Here is a 19824-nt window from a genome sequence, read left to right as displayed (position 1 = left end):
TGATAATGAATGTAATGACAGAACACCTTGTGCGGAGCCAGAAGATCTGCTCACCTTGTGCGGAGCGACAAGGGTCACCGGTCGGACGCCAATGGACAGGAACAACCTCACTGGCTTTTAGAAAAAGGAGAATCGGGACTGACCGAACCTCTTCTGTTTCTAGCAGTTCATCCATGAAGCTCCCAGCTCCAGGTTCAGGTTGCTCCGTGCGTGCACAGCTCAGGGCTTCATCATGGAGCCGCCTCGACCCGCCGCTGTCGATGGAGGAGCTCCTGAGACGAGCTCAGGTCGAGTCAGATGGTTTCTACATCCGTAATCAGCCCAGACTTTTCCATCCATTCGTGGAAAACCCAGGTGGATCCCCGCGGGGGGTCCGGCCCGGGGCTGAGCCGCAGGTCTGAGGAGCAACGAGCTCCATCACGTGGATCCGAGGTGGGCGTCGGGTCTCGTCCCCTCGCTCGCGCTCAGAGCGCCGCCGCCGATGTTATTGGACGTCTCCGTTCCCCTGGCGCCTCTCGGAAGGGCCTCGGGTCTTCCCTGCGGCTCAGCGTCTCCCCGGTGGAGGCGGCGGCTGGACGTCGGTCCGTGGAACCGAGAGCCGCCTCATGAACGCGACCTTCTCGAAGCGTCGGTGAAGAGTCGCGCCTGTTGCTGGGTAACAGACAGAAGTTCTCCCTGATGGTGGCAGGACGTCTGTGGAGCGCCGACTGTCGACGAGCCGTGACTGGAGGGATGATTTCCCGATGCCGCCGCCCGATTCCACCGCGGGGCGTTTGAGGATTAGCCGAGGAGCTCAGACATCCTGAGCGAGATCTCCGTGGGCCTCCTGCTCCACCACAGGGAAGTCCTGCCAGATCCACCTGGCAGGAGACCTGCTGGAGGATCAGATGTCTCACCTGGCTTGGAAGCACCTGAACTAATTCTGACTTGTAAGACCTGGTTGCACACAGCATGCAAACACACACACACACAACCACACACACACACACACACACACAGACAGTTACATGAGCCACAGTGTGTGTGAGTGTGATTGTTTGGTGCTTTGCTGATGGGCTGACTCAGCCCGGGGTTTGAACCCGACTCGGGCCCGTGTGCCGGCGCCGAGGCTCCGAGGAGGTTGAGGTGATGGTGGAGTCTGACGGCGCCTGATGTTTCCTGATGTTTCCTGGCGTTTGGACTGGAGCCGCCCGGCGTCTGCTGCAGAGGAAGGAGGTAGAACAGGACCATCTTCTGCTGCGCTGGAATTTGTGTCTCCTCGCCCGCTGCATGCAAAGCAGTCGTCACCATGACAACTGGAAGCGCACGTGAAGGAGCCGGGCCGCCGGGAAGCATCCGGTCCTCCAGAGCGGGAGCGGAGGGCTCGGACCCGGCCGTGCGGGGCCTTCGGCTCGAAGCGAAGCTCGGGGTTCGGGGTTCGGGGTTCGGGGATCGGGCCGGCGGCCCAGGCTGAGCACCGGAGCTTCGACGGGTCGGCGGGCTTTTGGTCTCGTTGGATAGAAGGTGTTGGAGGAACTCGCGAGGAACCTGCGAGGAACCGTGGCAGTGCTTTTCAAAGGATGGCGTGTCAGGCAACTTCTCCAGATGTTTGTGTGTCTGAGTGTGAGGAGCAGCTGAGGAGCAGCTGAGGAGCTCCTGCAGGAGGTCTGCGTCCCGGAGGAGCTCCGGGTCGTAGGATCACTCAGAGAATCAAACCAGATCCACGCAGCTTCTCTGAGCTCCAATGTGAAGACCACATCTCTCACCAGCTCATCGGCTCATGTGAAGCTTCTGCAAAGAGTGTGTGTGTGTGTGTGTGTGTGTGTGTGTGTGTGTGTGTGTGTGTGTGTGTGTGTGTGTGAGATGCGTCACACTGCAGGGCGTGGGCTTCTGCTCCCCTTCCACCCTGCAGCATGGATGGACCCGGGTCTCCAGGAGGACAGATGGTCTGCACCATCTGAATGACTTGACCTGCAGCTCCGAGCTGTTCTTCTCAGGTCGGCTCCGAGCTCCTCCCAGAAGCTCCGTGCACGTTCACGCTAAGCTGGTTGCACAATAAACAGGAAGGAGCTTTCTCCCGCTTTCTTCCCCGGGTATTTTATTGTATTTTACGAGTCAGTCGAGATGCTTGTAAATCTTTCGCGGCTCGATGTGGTTCTTGGCTCTCCTCCCTCCGATCCTCCCGGCCTGGAGAGGTCCGGTCCAGATGCAGCTGGTCTCAGAGCAGCAGGAGCTGCCGTGAGTCCAGGCAGAGAAGGTCTTCAGATCTTCAGATGGAGCCGCAGAGGGTCGGTCCGTTTCTCCCGCGAGCGCTCTCTGCCTCCTAAGTAGCTGCAATTATTTGATCTTTCCATTTAATTGGCTCTAAATGTGTAATTAACCTCGTTATACTTGCTTTGCTAATTGACAGTGTTTCTCCCCTTTTATTGCCTCATTATGCTTTGTGCGGCGGCAGCGGTGGAGCAGCGGTGGAGCAGCCGTGGAGCAGCCGTGGAGCAGCGGTCAGAGCGTCCGCCTCACAGCAGAAGGTCCTGGTTGTGTGGAGTCTCCAGGTTCTGCTCGGGTTCCTCGTGGTTCTCCGGGCTCTTCAGGCAGTCCAAACACGCAGGAGGTCCACGGAGGCCCCGCCTCGTCCAGACGAGTAGATGAGAGGGCGGAGGGTTCCACGTCTCTAGATGAGGCCCTGCCATTGGTCCGGGACGACCCCGTCTCACGCGGGCCGACAGCCGGGAGAGGCTCCGCCCCCTGACCTGGACCGCAGGATAAGGGGTGGAGATGATTCTTGTTCCAGATGTTTCAGTCCTCATCCCAGATGTTTCTTCGGTTCTACTGGCCTGCGGGGAGTCTGAGAGGAGTCTGAACATACCCGCCAGGCTTGAGGGCCGGTCCGGGTCATGATGGTTGGTTACCAGGTGGGAGAGTTGGTTATCAGAAACAGGGTGGAAGGAGGTTGCTGTGCTCACTGAGGTGTTGCTAGGCGTGAACAAAGGGACTTGTGGGGATGGAGCCGGATCGGACCGATCAGTTGAGGCCAAAGTCCTCAGAATGTGAAACCCGTCGGATCCCGTGGGCCGAGGCTGGCGTGGAGGTGACGGAGGTCGGTTCTGGCGGTGGATCTCGGAGGGCGCGGACGGTCCCGGTCCGTCTCGGCGCTGATCCCGGTGCGGCGCGGTATGTGGGTGAAAGGTCGTGCCCGAGGCCCTCCTCCGTTCAGGGACGGCGTTTCTATTTTAACAAAGACGTGTGAAACCATCTCACCGGTCCCCTGAGAAGGTCTCCCCGTGGTCCCCCTCCCTCTGGTGGCCCCGCTGGGAGGAGCCCCGCCCACGCAGACCCGCCTCCGCCTCCCTGGCGGTCCGTGGCGTCTCCAGCCTCCGATGATTTCTTTTTCCTTCCTTCTCCAGGTTCATCGCGAAGGCGCAGCACCTCGCGTTGGTGCCTGCAGAACATCGCCCAGGAGTCGGTGGACAGTTCTGACGAGGAGTTCTTCGACGCCAGAGGTTGGTAGCGCACCCGTTTCACGCCGTCTTCGGACCCGGCCAAGTTAGATCTGCAAGACAAAGACATCCGGACTTTAGTGGCGGCGGGAGCAGCCGGCCCGGGCCGGAGCTCCTGAAGGAACATCATCTTTCTGCATCGCTCGTGTTGGCGAGAGAGAAGAAATTTTGTGGGATCGGAGAACTTCTGGCTCCAACCCAAACGTGAGAAGGACGGCTTTGTGACCTTCTCAGGGGGAAAGTCAAAGGAAATCTTCCTCTCTGACAAGACGAAGGCGAACTCGCTAAACCCGAGTCGAGAAGGTGGGCGGCTTCTCACGGCGCGGCCTCTTCATGAGCCGATGCCTTCTGAGCCGCGGCTTAAAGGCTTCAGACGTGTGAAGCCTCTCCGAGGGCTCGCCGAGCTCCGAGGGCCGAAGAATGATGCAAAGCGGCGCGAGGGTGATGGCGTGGGTCGGCCCGGGGAGGGATTGGTGGTTGAACGCTGCCGCGCCGCTCTCATGAGCCAGAGACGTGATGACTGGTTCTTCATGCATGACACAGGCTGTAATAGCAAGGGGTGTGTGTGTGTGTGTGTGTGTGTGTGTGAGAGAGAGAGTGTAACTGACATAATAGATTGATTAAGTGACTAATCGATAGCGTTGGCTGGTCATTAGAGCCCGGCAGGAGCGGCGATCTGTCAGCGGCGCTCTGAGGTGCAGGAACATGAGTGCGGTCCTGGATGTGGCAGCTAAGTGGTTAAGGACGGGTAATTTTGAGAGCCAGGATCTCGTCTCTGACCTGCAGAGAAGGAGCGGCTTTCACGGTGCTGAACGTTTCCATGGTGACGCAGAAAAATGAACCGCCTTTTGTGACAGCCAGAGTCCCGGGATGAACCTGCAATTACCTCGGCGAGGCACGGAGGCCCCGCGGCGGGCGGGCGGGCGGGCGGGCGGGCGGGCCAAGGGCCAAGGGCCGGGGACGATGGAGCCGGTGGAGCGGAGACCTTCTGGAAGGCCGTATGGACCTTCTCTGGATGACTGTGAATAGCTGAATGTAAAGGGGTGTTTGAAGTACCCATGAACGTGCGCTGATAATGGGCAATCATTTCCTGCAGAAAATCCATTTAGACCCAGATGACCTCATGAGCCAAATTAGCTAATTAGCAAACCCAATGATCCACCACGTCCTGTGGAAGGAACGGTCCTTCATTTCAGGCGGGCCGGGAGGCCTCCTTGCAGAGCTCCACCCTTCTGCTCTAGAAAGTGAACGGATTCCATGATCAGCGACTCCCGGAGCTGAACAAACGACCGGACCGAACTCGGCGGGAACGTCGTGACTTGTATCTCCGACGAAAGGCTGCCGTCTCCTGTCAGGAGGCAGAGACTCCCGCCTCCCTTTATTTACTTTGTTTGTGCAGAACCGACGTGTTTCCGCAACCGCGGGTCGGACCGACCGGGAACAGAGGAGTTACGAAACCGCCCGTTCATTTCAGGAGGGGTAGAAGGTCTGGAGGCCTACAGGCCGGCGATGGGATGACCTGTAGGCCTCCAGGGCGTGGAGGTCTGCCAGTCCGACGGCCGCAGGGCCCGGGCTCGGCTCCGCCCGACTTTTGTTTTGAGATGCGAGAAGTTCGTTTAGCCTCGGTGGCGCATGTGGAGCCCAGAGGAGCGGCGTTCTCGGCAGGAAGTTGAACTAAATGTTCAACTGCATTGGGGGGTCACGGTCCTTGTGACGAGATGAAGTCCGATATCTTCGGGCCGATGTCCCCGGCTCTTTGAAGACAACATCTTCCATATGTCCTCAAAGACAACGGTGAAAGAACTGAAAGCTCTAGCGATGTCCTGAAGCTCAGACCCTCCTTTTCTTCTGGAGAGTCTCTTCATGTGAACCATCTTCAAACCGGAATGACCAACCCCGTCAGGTTTTATCCCCGAAGCTCCCGAAGGCGTCTTCCATGTGGAGCAGGTCTGGACCGCCCCCTTTAAGATCATCCATCGAAACAAGCGCTTGGAGGTCACTGCCTTTTAGCGGGCGGGAACCTCGGAGCCCGGCTGGCGGCGGCCGGCCTTCTGCTTCGACCCACAGGGTAGAAGGAGAGAGTGAGCGAGGGAGTGAGGTGGAGCCAGAGGAGACGTGATGGTTTGAAGGCACTAATGATGTATTTCTGCAAACACCAGCAGCTCCGACGGTCGGAGGCGACTCCGTAAGACAATCGCTGTGATATTCATCAACGAAACCTGAGTGTGTTAGAAGGTCCGCGTCCGGAATCGCAGTCGGTAAAGTCTGGATCTGGACGTTCTGAATGCAGCGAACATTCAAGCCCCGGGTCGTCTTCGTCCCGCGGGTGCAGGTTCTGGTTGGATGGAAGACCGAACGTTCTTCCTAAAGCCCCCGAGCCCCGTGTTCCAGCGCCTCCGGGGCCCTGGCTGGCTGACGGATGGATGGGTAATAAGCTCAGAAGGATCCCGCCTTCTGAAGACCCTCGCAGGAGGTTCTGTCCCGAACCGAACCGTCTCTTCCAGAGCTTCGGTGTGTTTTCTCGTCCCCGTCCTCCATCCATCCTGGATTCTGTGTCGACCTCCTCGGTTCTGCGCTCGGCTCCTGCATGTTCCACATGTCGGGACAGCGAGATACTGACAGACCTCCAGGTGTGTGTGTGTGTGTGTGTGTGTGGCCGAGGCCGCCGTCACCCCCCCGCCAGCAGACACCATGCGGCGGCGGCGGCGTGGCAGCAGGTGTTCCTCCTCGGCTTCGCTCTGTCTTTTGCATGAGATTCCACACAAAGCTCTGAAATGCCCCGGCGCATATTTATCCAAATCAAGTGTCTCTCTGCCGCCTGGATGATTTTTATGTGATGTTTATGGTGGTATTGAGCAGTTTGTGGAAAGCGGAGATGGTTCCTGACGGCGACCGGAGTTATTTAGTCATTAACTGGAGTGCTTTGTGGATTGAAATGTTGCCAGTTGAAATGAATCGCGGGCCGCCGGAGTTTAATGTACGGGAACCTCGACAAACGTCTGAGTAGTTCAACCATCCAAACCGGAGGAGGACGGTCAGGAGGTCACGGAGGTCACGGAGGTCACGGAGGTCCGTCCTCCTCCGGGGTCCTCCACCCGCCATGACGCCACTCCGGTCCGGCCGCGGGCGTCCGTTGGGATCTCGGGGCTCCGCTGGGCGGGAGCCGAGATGTTACGAGTTAAGATTCCCACAGGGGAAATTACTTTGTCGCACAGCGTAGCAGTTATAATGTCAAATTATAAAAAGAGTAAAATAAATACGAATATAAATCGGAAGACAGAAGAAAGCAAGACAGCCACGAATAAATAGAGCGGCATCATCAGGGATAAGAACATAAAGGAACAGCGAGGGGGAAAATACACGACCGGAACAAAACGACAATATAAGCAGAGACAATAGCGATGAATAATATAATTAAACAAAAGCGGGCCGGACGCGTTCGGCAGCGACCGGGATGAGAAAGACGGCAGAGTCAGGACAGCACATGAGGCTCGGTGAGGTGGAGGAGAGCCCGGCGAGGCCCCGGCGAGCCCCCGGTGGAGCTCCGGGGCCTCGCCGGGGCTTCACGCCGGGCCGGCGACCAGCCGGAGCTGCGGTTCGGCGTCTGGCGTTTCCTTCATTTACACTTTTAAAACTTCTCGGTCCATGCCTTCAGCTTGCCCGTCGTCGCCGCGGCGACCAGGTACGGCGCAGACGTGAAGGGCGGTGTCGTTAGTTCACGGCGGCTCCCGTTCCTTCGTAAAGAGCGGCGGGCCGCCGGTGCTTGGAAGGAGCTTTTCAGTGAATGTGTGGAGGAAAAGCGTCGTGGCGCTGGATTCACACGAGTCATCACGCCATCGCCGGCCGGGCCGCAGAGCTCCGGGATCGATCCGCCGCGCCACTACAAATGCTAATCAGATTGAATCTCTGGCTGTAGGAACATCCGTCCCGACATAATCACCCTCTGATTGCCGGGGAAGAAAAACAACTCCGGATTAAGGAGCCGCGGCAGGAAGGAAATGTTTCCCCGTGTCGTTATTTTACGAGCCAAAGGACGGGGCGGTGTCCTCCGGACAGGCAAACCCAGACCCCTCAGGCAGACCCGGACCCCTCAGGCAAACCCGGACCCCTCAGGCAGACCCCGGGCCCCCCCAGGAACGACCCGCCAGCTCGGATCCAAAACCTGGAGGACGGTTCAGTTTCACCCCCGGAATGATTTTATGATCACCGTCGCTAAAGGATTATTATTGGTTTCCGAACAGTCCTGGTTCTCCATGAAGATGGCTCCGAAACGGAGTGAAGATCCCTCTCTTTCATACTGGGGCCAGAACGATCTTCTTCTCTTTGCCGTGTCTGGTTTCTGGAAGTGGGTCATTCTCTTTGTGAGAGCGGCGACGCTCTCGTCCTATTTAGCGGCGTCTCTGGCCCGGCTGGGTCGCGGCTCAAATCCCAGCTGTTTGTTTGCCTTCGCCTCCCTTCGGGTTTATTTCCGTTTCCTTCGAAACGCCAAAGAGCCCCCCGAGGGCTTCCTCCGGATGCTCCTCTCGAACACCACCGGAGCGTCTGACTGGCGGTGCAGAAGCTCGACAGACGGAGGAGGAGGTGTGGGACGCCGGCCTCGGCGGTGACGTGTCCGTCCTCCGAGGGAAGGCAGAGCCGGTTATTCCGAGCATGTTTTTCCCACAGAGGGGAGCGATTCCACCGCCGAGATGTTTGCTGTGAGTGTGAAGCTCAGTGGAAGAGGGCATGCATGTCTGAGGTCCTGGGTTCTCCACTGTAAGTGGCTTCGGATAAAAGCGTCTGCCAAATGCCATTCTACTCTATTCTCTTCTCCTCTGCGGGAGCCGGGAAAAGGTCGCGGAAGGATGCGGAGGTTCTCGCTCAACGTTTGTCAAGATCTCCTCGTCGGAGCGATCGGACTTGAATTTCTTCACTTGAAGACGTTTCACCCGCCGGCGCCGAGGCTTCTCTGGGTCCCGGAGGGACGCCGGCTCAATGAGTGTGTCGGCGGCTCGGCGGGAGAAGAACGCGAGGAAAGCAAGAGGGAGAAAAGCGAAAGAAGCCTCGGAGGCCGGCCGTCTTCTCTGGACGCGGGTGTGACGAAGGCCTCGTCCAAACCCGCGGACCCCGTCGGAACTCACGGCCGGACGGCGCCGGCTGCCAGGACGGGTTTCAGAAAGGTGCGTTCTGCGCAGGCCGTCGGGTCGAGAGCACTTATCTGGTGGCAGCTCCTCCGGGCCCTGAGAGGAACCAGCTTTGGGCGCAGAGCGGCGGGAATGGAAGGAACTGTCACGTGACACGCAGCCATGAAGACGAGGCCGTGAGCGGCGAGCGCATCACGTACGCCGCAAAGGTCAAATCAGAAGGTGCGCGTGTTCCTCTGCAGGGATATGAGCGTCCTGAACACACGGTCCTGGCGGATCGGAGGGGCCGGACGCTCCGATCTTCAAGGCGGCGTCTGATGAGACGGGCGCCGGGAGAAGCTCCCGTGGAATGGCCGGTGTTTGATGCAGACGGCGCCGAGGTCCAGGCGGGAGCGCGGCCGTGAGCCCAGACGCGCCGAGCCGACGGTCGTGTTGTTCCACGAGCCGGAGACGTCTGTCCCGGCCGCCGCCGACCCGCTTCCTCCGCGAAAGAGATGAATGACCCGATTCTCGTCCTGGCTGCCCTCCGGAGACCCACCTGATGGATCCTTCAGCGGAAGCTGCTCCGCTCTGTTGTCCTGTTCCACGGGGCGGCGGCCCAGAAGATCCCAACGCCCGGAGAACCGGACCTTCCTCTGCAACCACACGCCTCGGCACGGAGTAACGGTCAGTTCCTCCCCGGGTGCTGCTCGCAACATCTCCCAGGAACCGGTCGCACCCCTCGGTGCAAACATCTCACGAGGACCTGGCGGAGATGGGTGAAGAGCCCGACCGGCCAGAGGGGAAACTGTGCTGCGTCCATTTTGGGCAGAAGTGTCGTTAAGGGTTGAAAATCAGCTCCGGCAGGATCCACGGGGACGGGTGGAAGCACCGCTCGCGGCGCCAGCTCCTCGGGCCCGTATCTACAGCTCCTCGGGCCCGTATCTACAGCTCCTCGGGCCCGTATCTACAGATACATTCATGAGTAGAGCTCTTCACCTCGGGTGAGAATTCCACGGGCATCCTCTTTGCCTTGGCGTGGAGCGCCGGCTTCTTTTAAGTGCTCAGCGACGAAGGTCGGTCCACCTCGGGACCTCGGCGGACGCACATAAACCAACGGGTGCTCGCTCACGCCAGCACCCGTTGCGTTTGCGTCCTCGGCTCAGCGCAGCCAATGGGCAGACGCCACTTCCAGGCAGTTTGTCGTGAAACCAAACACTGGACCGACCCTTCTGCGTCCGAGAGAACTGCCCCGTCTGCGGAAGGACTTTATTTACTGAGCTTCACCGCCTAATGAGATGTTTTCCATCCGGAGCCAAGTGCAGGGATACAAATGGACCGGAGCGGCGCCGCGCATCATCAGAGGGGCGGAAACCCAGAAGGCCTCCGTGTTGGAGGAACCCACTGCACCTGCTGGGATCCTTCATGCCGTAAATCCACCTGACAAATCTCCATTTTCACCATCATCCATATGAAAACCACTCTTGGCCGTCTTCACATGAAGGTCTCGGCGGTCCCCTTGGAGCCCCTTTGGAGCCCCTTTGGAGCCCCTTTGGAGCCCCTTTGGAGCCGTCTCACCGGAGGAACCCGAGGCCGTCCTGTCCGCCGTCACCGGAAGTTCAAAGAGCCAAAAATGAATCTCAGCGGCCGGTTTGGTATTTCCGTGCTCGGGGCCACGAGGGGTTGTCCTCTGTCTTCTGTCCTCTGTCTTCTGTCTTCTGTCCTCCACCGACGCACCTTCCTTCATCTATTATTGCTTTCTCTGACGGGATCACCTCTGCCTCTGTGGAACGCCTCCTCCTCAAACCCTGCGTAGCTGCTCTTCTTCTGGCCCAGTTAGCTGCGCTCGTCCGTATGAGTTTGAAACTGCAAGGATGTGGGACCATGTCTGCTCATTAGGAGTGTGTGTGTGTGTGTGTGTGTGTGTTTCGGGTCGGGTGTTTTCCTGCCGTGGGGGAGGACGCCAGCGTCTGGCCGGTCAACTGGCCGACCCGATGCTGCAGCAGATCTTGGGGCCGCACCCTCCGAGCCCCCCACGTCTGATGCTCCTCATCGGTGTAATGTTGTGGGTCAAACGGGGTGACTGGGTGGACAGGGAGGGTTTTGACGCGGAGCGACGCAGCGAGCAAAGGTCCAGCGGGTTCTGCTGCCGCTCCGGATCCCGCCGATCCTCTCGGTCGGATCCAAAACCTCCGACGGGATAAACTTTCTCTGGAGCTCCGGCGGCTCCTTCTCTTTCTGTCCTGGTACGAGGTGGCAATGTTCTCCGAAGACCTGCTCGCCCCGGAGCTCTGCGTGTGCATGTTCATACGTGTGTGTGTGTGTGTGTGTGTGTGTGTGTGTGTGTGTGTCAGCTCCTTTTCCAGGGACAGGCTTTGTCAGAATCACAAATGGGGTGGAAATCTGGGCTAAAAGCTGAAAGCGTCGGGGTCTGCTTCTGAAGCGCTCCTTTCCAATCCAAACACACTCCAACCCCCTGACAGGTGCAGCCGTGCGGACACGTCAGCCATGGCCATGCAGATCTAGCAGCTAGAACGTGCTTTTCATTTTCTTCTTCTGCCGTGGCGGCGGCGGCGGCGGCGGCAGCGTGCCAGGAAGCCATCTTGGCCGAGTTGCGCTCTGCGGGGATTCACTGTTTATGTTGGAAAGAATCAGGATTAAAGAGGCGCCATATAATTGATATGCGCTGTCTTACATGTATTTGTGTGTGTGTGTGTGTGTGTGTGTGTGTGTCTCAGCAGATGTTATGGAGGGGAAAAGCGCCATTCTGCTGGGCATGAGTCAGTGGAACTCAAATGACCTCGTGGAGCAGATTGAAACTCTTGGACACATGGAGGACCAGTCACATGGTACGACACTCACACACACACACACACACACACACACACACACCCACAGACACGTGTTTTTGAGCCGTGTATGCTGTGCGTGTTGCGATCCTTGTAAGACCGTAAAAGAGGTCTGTGTTTGCTCCGACTGAAAGAACACCTAGATGGAGGATTAAGGTGGAGACGATGGTCCTCAGCTTGGATGGCGGCTGCAGCTCTCAGCTCTGCACCAGCTGAAGCTGCTGAGGCACCTGATGATGGTCGATGATGGCCGATGATGGCCGATGATGGTCGATGATGGCCGACGATGGTCAATGATGGCCCTCTGTATGAAACGAAGCGTTCGCTGAGAGCCGGCCGGTCCGGGACCTTCTCATGTCGACGGCCGGCCGAACATCCGAACCCGAGCGTCAGCTCTTCTCGTCTGGAATTGGCTTCGTTCTGCCCTTTTGGACCTCCTGCAGCCGCAGTTGGTTGTCATGGCAACGCTGCATCAAAATACACCAGCATCATGCTGACAGAGGGATACGTCTTCAGGGAGGCTGCGCTCGGGTCGCTGGCTGTCAGAGGAGGAGATGCTGCTTCTTCTGTGTAGTATCTCCACTGAACATCAGCTCTGCAGCACAAACATCCAGAATGACATCACTATTCTGAAGAAGAAGGCACACACACACACGCACACACACACACACGGATGAATCATCAGATAATATGAATACAAACAAAGCAGGCTAGAAAGCCCGGGAAGGTGCAGAAGCAGGAGATGCGGACGAGTTCTTCCCGTCCATCTCTGCAGCTGCTGCCGGCCGGCAGACGTGTCCTCCTGCAGCCGGCGGTGGAGATGTGATGTCTTCCTGCTCAGGTTGAGGGTCAGAGGGAGACCTCAGCATCTCCAGTCAAACCTGTCTTTGTTTCCTACAAACAGCAGGCAATTTTTAATCAGCCGCGTCAGGATTTATCAAAGTCGGCCTTAACGTGCGGATGGTGTCGGCGAATCCTTCGTCGGATAAACGCGGCGGCTACTGATGGCGGCGCCCGGCGCGATGAGCCGAACCCAAACACAAACACGCGCTTGTACCCTCGAACAGGGTTTCCATGCCGATCGGGTTTTGAGTCCGACTCCCCCGGACGGGGTTCAGGTCATTAAAGTTAACGTGCTGAAAACGCTCCCAGCTCTTTCTGGACGTTTGTCACTCGGCGTGCTCCTTCCGAGCGCCTCCAAAGGTTAATTGGCGATGTAACCATGGCGAGCAGGAACGCTGATTTGATTTTTTTTTTTTTTTTTGTTCTTTTGGTTTCTGCCTGTCGACCGGCGTGCCGATGAGGCTGAGGGGGAGGCGGCGGTAATGGGGAAGCGGGCGCCGCTGGCAGGCGCGAGCGCACGCCGTCCTGCCCTGATAGCGCGGCGCTAGTTACTAGCATTGTTTCCTGATAAATGGGCCGGCTCTGATTGGAAAGGTCAGAGCCAGGGTTTGACAAACCGGAGTGGATGCTTTTAATCACGGCAGCTGGAACTTGGCCCGGTGCTGCGGCGACGATACAAATTGCCGCCGCAGAGAAGTTGTATTATGGGATTGCGGCTGACGAAGAGGCTCCGCCATCAATTTATTGTGAAACCTCTCGCTAATACTGATTTAGCAGCGGTGCTAGTTGTTGTCGTAGCACTTTTGGTTTATGTGCGAGCGGCACCACGGCAGCGCCCTCAGCCGGCGGTGTGCCGGGAACCATCAGATGCAGGTGCTTTCTTATTTTCTCTTCTATTCCGAACGGTTTCTTTTACCAACCGCAGCACTTGTTAAATGTGGAAGTCTGCGGCGCCGACGCACAACAACACGCGTAATTCTAGCTGTCAGGAAGGAAGCCGTTATGAAAGGTAAAAGGCGACGCGCCGCGACATTGCAGAGAATTATACGGCATTCTCCTCTCAGCGCCGCCTCGCACGGACATTTCATTCATCACCCCGAGAGGCAGATGTAGCGTCTGAGCGTGGCGTGCGAGCGGCGCCTCGGCCGCCCCGTGACGCGCACGTCTCTTTAGATCACATGCAAACACTAAATCTGGGGGCTGTTTTGCATTAACGCCGGGCCGCGCCGCCCTCTAACTGACATTTGTCTCTTCTGAGCCGAAAAGACCGCTAATCCACGGGCGCCAGTGAATTCAATGCGGGGAAGGACATTTAGAAATCGATAGATGGACCCGTGCTAATTCATTGTCCTCCGTGGCTCAGCGGTAGCCGAGCCGTGGCCGGAGAGAAGTCGGCCGGAAAAACATGAAGGACGTCCTCCACCTGCGTTCCTCTGAATGAGCCTGGCGGCGCAGCGGCGTGACGACGGCGCCGTCGTGATGCACCGACGGGGGGAGGGAGGCCACAGCGTAGCGTGTGGTGTGTACCGGATCGGCGCCATACGGTACATAATGTACTAGATCTGCGCCACGCAGAACGGTATGATGCTATGGCTGCAGAACGGAGCACATCATGCGTCGTGTATCTATGAGGTTATAACACAGCGATCCTGGACCAGAACCTGCAAAGATCTGGCTTCACTTCCTGAACGTGTCTTATAAATTGCAGTCTCTCTCTCTCACGTTCAAAGTGATTTGACTTGCAGTAACTCAGTGAGCGAGTGCAGAGTGTCTGACTCACCGCACACTCCATTCAGAGCCTTTCTACGACTTCCTCTCTCGCTCTCTCCATCCCACAAGTTGTTTGTTTTGGGAACCATCTCCAGGCAGTACGTAGCCGCTCATCATCCACCTCTCAAATCAAATCAAACAATAGATCGATAGAATATAGGAGGAGAGTATCTTTGGCGTCTCAGTGGGAATTCGCAGTTTGAGAATTTGCTGGTAGAAACCGTGAGGTGGCAGCGGATCGCGCAAGGTCATCTCCGGTGTCGTGATGGCGGCGGTTCCCGGAGCCGTATCCTCGATGTCGGCCGCGAAAACGGGGGCGCGGAGCCGCCGGCCTCGGTCAGGACGCGGGTCGACACCCGGACGGGCCGTCCAGGTTCCGCCACCTCCTCCGCCCTGAAACATCACCCGGCGTGAGAAAGGTCTCCTCCGCCGGCGATCCTCTTGGTGCGTCGGCGGAGCAGATACACTGATCTCCACACCTTTAGAAGACACCGATAACTACGCTAATTGCTTCACTCTTTGTTCATGTGTGTGTGCATCAGAAGGTTCAGGAGACGCTCAGGAGTCCACGCCAATCTTCATCATGCAAAGTGGCCGCGGCTCATTTGATTCTCCAACTGTGATAGAATCAGTGTCTTAAGCTGCCAGTCTTTCTGTCTTCCTGTCATCACCACATTGTCATGGCGATGTGTGTGTGTGTGCGCGCGTGTGTGTGTGTGTGTGTGTGTGTGTGTGTGTGTGTGTGTGCGTGTGTGTGTGCATCGGCCTCAGATATAAAACCTCCTGTCAACTGGACTTCATCTCCAGAGGCAGAAGCAGCGTCTGGTCCCGAGAGGCCGAGGAGCTTCTGTCCTCCAGGGTTCTCTGAGGCCGCTGCCGTGGAAACGCTCCAGCGCAGAACTTTGATTTGACTTTTTTTAGTCTTTCTGAAAGCAAATATACATTCCTCCACATGTGGCTTCACTGTATTTAGACCAGGGGTGCCCACACTTTTTCGCCTGGTGAGCTACTTTTCAAATGACCTTGTGAAAGTGATGTAGCTCCAGTAGAAATGCTGAATATCTATCTATCTACTGAGAATACTTAACGCATCTTGCATAACTGCATGAACCGTTATGGCGCACTACAACAGAGTACTTTTTAGGTAAATAGCTTCTTATCCTGATGACTTGAATGGCGTCAGCAGCACAGTTGAAGTTTGCTGGGAGAAAATTGACGGCTGTCCTTGAGTTCCTTCATCTTTCTCCTTCTCCGCTCACTTTTCGGAGGGAAGTCGGTGCCATAGTTTTTATGAACGCTCTGAAAATGCCGCTCCACATTTCCCTTTTTCGGTATCGATAGCAGGCCGGCAGATGAGGCGAACGCACTTTGTGAATGAAGAAAAAAAAAGTCCACCTCCCGTTCTGTATGGAAGGGATATGTTTTAGCCTTTTTACTTGGTGTGGCAGCAGAAGCAGCAGGTCAGTGAGGTTCAAACCATCAGCGCTGATGCACGACCTGCAAAGGAACCTGTGCTGGTGTGATGGCCTGGGAGGGAAGAATAAACACTGCTTGCAGGGATGACAGCAGCTTCTAGCAGGATGATGGATGGATGGATGGAGGGAGGGAGGGATGATGGATGGATGGATCGATGGATGGATGGATGGACTTCATTAATCCCAGAGGGAAATCATGTCAGCGGGTGTGTTGTCGCCGTATGAAGCAGAGATCATGGATGATGAAAAAACACCAGTAAATGTTCTGGTGCTTCAACAGAGATCGTGATGTCTGGTCACATCGTCGTCATGACGCGCCAGACGTCTCGTAAAAGCGCCGCGTCCGCCGTCTGCTGTGCGGCCCGTGTGACGGCGCTGGCGTTGTGCTGCGTAGATGTTAGCTGCGCTCCATCATGTCAAAGTGGCTGCGATGAAACCGGCCTTCTGCTCGCCGCCTCCGCCCAATGACGCCCTTGAGGGCGATGAGCGGCCGCGATGAACTACAATAATGATGGCGGCTCGGAGCCGCCGTCGAACTGGATGATACCATTTCTATCATTTGTTCATTCGTTCTTCCTGTAGGAGATGATTTCCCAGACAGTCTGACTGAACATCACAGATATGAGCAGAAGGAATCCAGACAGCCTCTGGTTTCCAGCTTCAGCCCCTTCTGGGAGCTCCTCCAGCCTCCTCTATGTTCCTCTGGGTTCTTCTGGGTTCCTCTGGGTTCTTCTGGGTTCCTCCTCCCACGGTTCCAGCCTTTTGCGTCCCCAGCATCTGGAAACAGACTGCTGGCTGGAGGTCTTCTCCTCTGGCGGAACCGGCCGCCTCTGGACACCAGCAGGTCTTTTGGTTGGAGACCCACCTGGTTGCCGACCGGTGTGGTGGCGCTTCTGGTCTCCACGTTCTCCGTGTGTCTGCGTAGGGTTCTCCTGGTTCTCCGGGTTCCTCCTGCAGTCCAAAAACCCTGTTGTGGGTTCATTGGAGCCCCCCGAACCCCATCACGTCCGTCCCTTCATGATAGGAGGAATGAATGAGTGTGTTTTTTTATTTCTGCTGGCTGGGCTGTTAACATCTGCATAGCTGCTGCTGGACATGCCATCTGATTGGCTGTCCAGGGGAGCCCCTGAGATCCATCGGTTGTTGGAGGTTTCCTTCCATTTCAAGTTCTCCTCCCAGCCGTGCAGCAGAAGGTGGACAGTGGAGGTTCGGAGTCTCCGTCCTTTCCAGGGGCTCCACTCCGCTCGTCTCCACGCAGAATCCTGCCGGTTTCCCCGGGAAAGGAATCCGTACTTGAAGCCCTCGGCGGGCAGGAAGCCTTGAAGGTGCAGCTGCAGAGCGATGATCTTCACCGCCCTTAGAGTCCCTGAAGGTGGTGGGCTGATGGAAGCCCAGGCCGGGTTCGGGGCCTCCGTTCTCGCCCCGTCATTGTTCTTGGTCTCTTCCGTTCTCCTCCTCCTCCTCTTGGTTCCCCTCCAACCTCCTGGTGAGGCTCCAGTAACGGCTCCTGTATTCATCGCTCTTTGAGCCGCAGGCCAATGTGAACGCTTCACCTCTCAACAGAAGGTCCAGCAGTGATGCACGGCGGCGCCTGAAGGTCTAACGCTAAGCAGCGATCTGCCTCTTGGTCCTGGGCTTCCTCTCCTCTGCACCGCGTCCGCACGCCTCGCCTTCTCTGCCCTGAAAATGATGCCGGGCGTCTTAATTGAAATGGAAGCCGAAAACACGGACGTGAGAAGGAGGCCTGAGACTCCAACGGCCTCCAGTTGATGGAGTGAAGAGGGTGCCGGCCAAAACTGGAGCTCCACGCAAAACACTTTCTGATGGGGAGGGAGGGTGAGCTCCGGAGGAGGAGGAAGCACCTCTTCTCCTACATTCTTCATGCTGTCCGCATTGAGAAAGGCAGGAGGAGAGTCTGAGACAGGAAGCTGATCAGCATTCAGCCCACTGCTGCCCCCGGCCAACTCATTGTTAGCAACTGATGCTTGCGTAAGCTCTGGATCCCACACGCCTTCATGGCCATTAAATTCATCTCCTCTCACGCTTTTTTTGACTCCTGTCTTCCAATCTGGGACATAACTCCAAACTTGTAAGAACAAAAAACCCACTTACGGCCGTGACAAAGCGAGAGGGAGGAGGAGGCGAGATAAGGAGGACACGTGACCGACCTGAAAGAACCGGTTGTTTTTCTTCCTCCTCCTCGGCCCGGTTCTCCTCAGGAGCTCTGAGAGGAGTCCACGCTCGGGGTCCGGCGTGGATCCCCCGAGGAGAACCGGCCCTGTGGAGGGACTCCGGGGAGGTCGGCCGACAGATGGCGGGATTCTTCTGGTTTTGGTGTCAGCGGACTTCTTCTAGTCAGGCTCCAGACGTTGATGGAACCTTCTCGCTGACGATGCTCCGCATCAGATGTGACCCGGTCGCCTCTTGAGCTTCTGTCTCCTCAACCCTCCTGCTAACTAGGTTTCATTTTTGCCCTTATCATTGTGATTCTATGAATCTATGTGGCTTGTTGGAAGCCGGCAGAGTTCTGCCTGCACTCTGAGGACCTCGCTGAGGTTCTCCGGCTCAGGGGCGAGGGTGATTGATTGGCTGGAAGTGGATGGAGAAGATTGGATCGGCTGGGCTTGCGAGGCCAGGGAGAGACACTTAGACATGGAGGGCTTTTCAAACCGCCGGCGGCCAGTTTGATGCGTGTCAGACTCGAAGAGAGGAATCCTGATTAACTTTCTGTCCAACCGCATAAAAACAACGGCAAAATGGGTGTAAAGTGGATTCCAGGGTCTCAGGAGATGAAGATGAGTTGCATTCATCACGGGGGCCCGAGGCTGGCGGTTCACCGGGGCATTAGGGGCTTCAGGGGCTTCAGGGCCATCAGGGCCATCAGGGGCATCAGGGGCATCAGGGGCTTCAGGGGCTTCAGGGGCTCCCGGGAGCCATCGGCTCACCCCAGGGGGGCTGGTTTGTTCAGGTCTGCTTCCTTAGCCTGCACCGGACCGGGTCCTCCGACCCTTTGTGACTCTGAAAACCCTGGGCAGAAGCTGCAGTTTCCTCGCTGACCTTGTAATCCGGAGGTGGGCAAGCTACGGCCCGCGGGCCGCATGCGGCCCGTAGGTCTTTTTAACGCGGTCCGCCAAAGATCGAGACAGAATTGATACTTGATGTGAACGATTGAACGATTGCCTTCATTTGACTTGTAATGACGGGCATTTTGCCACCGGGCGGCGCATCGGGCGCGGTGACTTGGTTTGCTTCCTGTTGTCACTTTGTCACGCAGCAATGACCAAGAAAAAGAGAAGGCGACAGTGAGTGGCGGGTGTTTAATAAGGAAGGGACACCTAAATGCTTTTTGACAGAAGGTCACCCAAAGGCCGCATGTCTGATTTGCAGAGAAACCGTTGTGGTTCTAAAGGGATACGACAGCCGTTGCTTTCCCACCAGGCGTGCTAATTACGCCGACAACCTGTCAACACACCAACGGACGGCTGCCGCTCATAGGCTGGTTAGCTAGCTTACGGGCTCCGCAGAGCACCTTTATCTGAACTACTTTCATCCAAGAATCAAACACAAAGGCAAGTTATTTACTGCCATTCAAATTCCCGAAAGCCAGCGAGCTTCTCACCGAAGGGGAGTTTCTCAAAGAGTGCGCGGTGGAGACGGCAAGTATGTTATCTCCTGAGATGAAGAACGAATTTGAAAATATTAGCTTAGCACGCTGGACAGTGACGCGCCGGGTTGAAGTCATTGACGTACGCTTAACTAGCGAGCTAAATAAAAAAGCGGAGTGGTTTCCATGATGTTCTTTGGCAGCCGACGGAAGCGGTGACGTAAAGGAAACCGCTCGGCTTTTGATTATCGTGGGAATTTCAAGGCAACGGAGTTTTTGGCAATGGAGTCCAGAAAAGGCAAAGCAGAGATTTTTTCTGACTGTGTGTCAGCGGCCTGGAAGAGCCACAAGCTCGCCAACATCTCCACAGATGGATCCCCACATCTGACGGGACAAAGCTTTGGGCTGCTCAGAAGAACCCAGGACAGGATGGAAGAGGACGAGCCTTCACCCGATGGAAGCGCCGTGTAAATCCCTGTTGCAGCTCCGTCACGTGGCGAAGCCGGTCGTGGAACGCGTTCATTTTATCCGAGGAAAAGGCGCTTTGACGTCGGCGGTTATTCATTTTCTTGAAGAAAGCGACGCCGATCGCCGGCGCCTGTTTTACCGTCGTCACGTCCTCTGGACAAATATGTCAGCGAGTGCGTGAGCTCAAACAGGAGATGATTTCATCTCTGGAGCTACTTGAGAACACACACAATTTTC

General features: G+C 56.8%; 1 protein-coding gene across 3 annotated transcripts in view; it reads left to right on the top strand.

The window, feature by feature from the left end:
* Nucleotides 1-19824, top strand: part of pitpnm3 (PITPNM family member 3) — a 48357-nt gene that overhangs the window by 4013 nt on the left and 24520 nt on the right. For 2 of the 3 annotated variants that reach the window (XM_086164323.1, XM_086164325.1), the window contains exons 2-3: nucleotides 3384-3479; nucleotides 11317-11427. In XM_086164323.1, coding sequence (XP_086020449.1) covers nucleotides 3384-3479; nucleotides 11317-11427 — 207 coding nt within the window. The remainder of the gene's footprint in view (nucleotides 1-3383; nucleotides 3480-11316; nucleotides 11428-19824) is intronic. The other variant, XM_086164326.1, reaches the window with a different exon arrangement.

Source organism: Fistularia commersonii, chromosome 18 (genome assembly GCF_037954325.1).
Source record: "Fistularia commersonii isolate RoL2024-O1a breed Wild chromosome 18, RoL_Fcom_v1.0, whole genome shotgun sequence".
NCBI classification, from domain to species: domain Eukaryota; kingdom Metazoa; phylum Chordata; class Actinopteri; order Syngnathiformes; family Fistulariidae; genus Fistularia; species Fistularia commersonii.
The sequence above is the reverse complement of the archived record's forward strand: the minus strand, read 5'-3'. Positions and strand labels throughout refer to the sequence as shown.